Below are 2,758 nucleotides of genomic sequence, written 5' to 3' on the forward strand. Positions count from 1 at the left end.
ACTACTACTGTCATCATTACCATTACCATTATCACTATTAATGATAATGACAATGATAATTATAATGTTCCTAATAATCATAATAATACTAATAACGATAGTGATAACTATAAGGACGATGATAGTACTAATAATGATGATGATGATGAAGATACGTATTATAACAATAGTAATGATAATAATGATGATAATGATAGTAATAGCAGCAATAGTAATAATAATAATAACAGCAATGATAACAAAAGTAATAACAATGATAGCAACAATATTGATAATAATAATAAGAGCAATAAAAAAGCATTTATAATCCTACTACTACTAATCCAATAATAATACTAATTGTCATTAGTAGTATAAAAAAATTTCCTCTTTATTATATTTATCATCATTATTTTTTTTTTTTCGTTATTATTATTAGTAGTAATATCATTATTAGGATTATTTTTATCACTTTGATCATTATTATCATCTTCACTAATATCCCCAACATCATCATTATTATCATTTTTCTTCTTTTTACATCTACCGTAACTAAGTTTCATAGATTCTATCAATTCTAGGACTTTTTAAATATTTTTTCTTATTTCGATGAAGAAAATCCTTCAAATAATTTCATCATATATACATAATTTTTTTTTTCCTCCTCAATTCCAATCAGATTCCAATTAACACTTTTATGGCAAGCTTCCCCGGCGAATAACCATGGACGCGATTTCCCTGCGAAGGCACCTTGAGCCCTTCGAGTCTCAGCTGCGATGGAGGGAGAGAGGGAGATGCTCGGGAGCGAAAAAGGGAGGGGAAGTAATCGTTCGTTTATATATATATATATATATATATATATATATATATATATATATATATATATATATGAATATATATGCACATGTACATATATATATATATATATATATATTATATATATATATATATATATATATGATATATATATATATATATTTTTTTTTTTTTTTTTTTTTTTTTTTTTTTTTGTATATATATATACACATGTACATATATATTATATATATATATATATATATATATATATATATATATATATATATATATTATATAATATATATATAAACACACACACACACACACATATACATACACACACACGCGCACACAAAGCACCCACCTTTCCATGCTCATCGCGGTGAGAGTGAGGACGGAGCAAATGGCCGAGACATTCTGCAGGTAGTGAATGCCCTTGCACAGGAACCAGCCGAAGGTCCACGTATATGCAAATACTTTGGCGGTCTGAAACGAAAAGAGATAAAGTTTTAATTACGTTTCAAAAATTGTGTTTTATTATTTACTGACTGCGGATTTTGAGTTTTGTTGTTGTTATTTTTTTTCTAAAAGCTATGAATCATGTTAATTTTTCCTTTCTTTTTTTTGGGGGGGGCTGCTTTTGTTAGTTTTTTTTTCTAAAATCTATGAATTATGTTAATTTTTCCTTTTTTTTTTTTTTTTTTTTGGGGGGGGGGGGGGTAAGGGGTTAATTCTATCACTGTATCCAATCATTTTTTATAACGATATTTACGTAGAGTATTCATCTTTTCATAGTATGCATGTCTGTGCATGTATTTATCCTTTTGTTTATTTATTTATTTATTCACATAGAGAGGGGAAAGAAAGACAGAGAGAGAAAGAGAAAAAAACACACACAAAAAAACACGCATTTCAAATCCTAGTCGAGTGGTCCATTTCCTGCCAGAAGTACAAACGAAAAGTAATTGCGGAAAAAGAGGAAAAAAATGGATGACAGGGGAAGGGAAGGGAGAATTAGGGGAAAAAGGAAGGGGAAAGAGAGGGGAAGGCGAGAGATGTGGGTGATAGAGGAGGTGCGAGGGGAGAGGGAGGGGGAGAGGGAGAGGGAGATAGTTTTTTATAATATATAAATTATATAATTTATTTTATTTGTTTATTTTTATTTATTTTTGTATTTATTATTGTTTGTGTTTATTCCATTTGCTACAATGGATATTCTTGGTGTCACATACTGTCTGTTTCATTTTGCTTCTAAATTATCCCCCGTGTGCAAGGAATGGCCGGGGTTGCCATCCAGTGGCGGCGCGAGAATCGAACGCAGGTCAGCAAGATTGCTAGACGAAATCGCTACCGCTGCACCACACAGCACACACAGAGAGGGAGAAGGAGAGGGAGAGAGGGAGAGAGAGAGTGAGGGAGAAGGAGAGGGAGAGGGAGAGAGAGGAAGAGGAGTAGGAGAGGGGAGAAGGAAGGACGACAGGAGAGGATGGAGAGGGAAAAGGGGAGACGGAGAGGGAGAGGGAGGTGGAGAAGGAAGGGAGAGTGAAGGGTAAGAGAGAGAGAGAGAGAGAGGAGGAGAGAGGATGAAGGGAAGGGAGAGAGAGGAAAGTGGAGAGAGAGATAGAGAGAGAGAGAGAGAGAGAGAGGAGAGAGAGAGAGAGAGAAAAGGAGAGAGAGAGAGAGAGAGAGAGAGAGAGAGAGAGGGAGAGAAGGAGAGGCTTTGTTTTCAGTCATCCTTATCTGTATATGTGTGTCTGTCTGACTGCCCCCCCTCTCTCTCTTTCTCACTCTCTCTCTTTCTCTCTCTCTTTCTCTCTCATTTTCCCTCTCTCTCTCTCTCTCTCTCTCTCTCTCTCTCTCTCTCTCTCTCTCTCTCCTCTCCCTTCCCTTCCTCCCTCTCTCTCCTCCTACATCTCCCCCTCCTTTTCCCCCTCCTCTCTCTCTTTTCTCTCTCTCTCTCTCCCCCCTCTCATCTCTTCTC

The 2,758-nt window shown here is 35.4% G+C and overlaps 1 protein-coding gene across 3 annotated transcripts in view; it reads right to left on the minus strand.

The window, feature by feature from the left end:
• The window catches only part of LOC119598649 (gastrin/cholecystokinin type B receptor-like), a 290,096-nt gene that overhangs the window by 35,495 nt on the left and 251,843 nt on the right, over positions 1 to 2,758 (minus strand). For all 3 annotated transcript variants that reach the window (XM_037948348.1, XM_037948351.1, XM_037948349.1), the window contains one exon: positions 1,142 to 1,263. In XM_037948348.1, coding sequence (XP_037804276.1) covers positions 1,142 to 1,263 — 122 coding nt within the window. The remainder of the gene's footprint in view (positions 1 to 1,141; positions 1,264 to 2,758) is intronic.

This window comes from Penaeus monodon, chromosome 41 (assembly GCF_015228065.2).
Source record: "Penaeus monodon isolate SGIC_2016 chromosome 41, NSTDA_Pmon_1, whole genome shotgun sequence".
NCBI lineage: Eukaryota > Metazoa > Arthropoda > Malacostraca > Decapoda > Penaeidae > Penaeus > Penaeus monodon.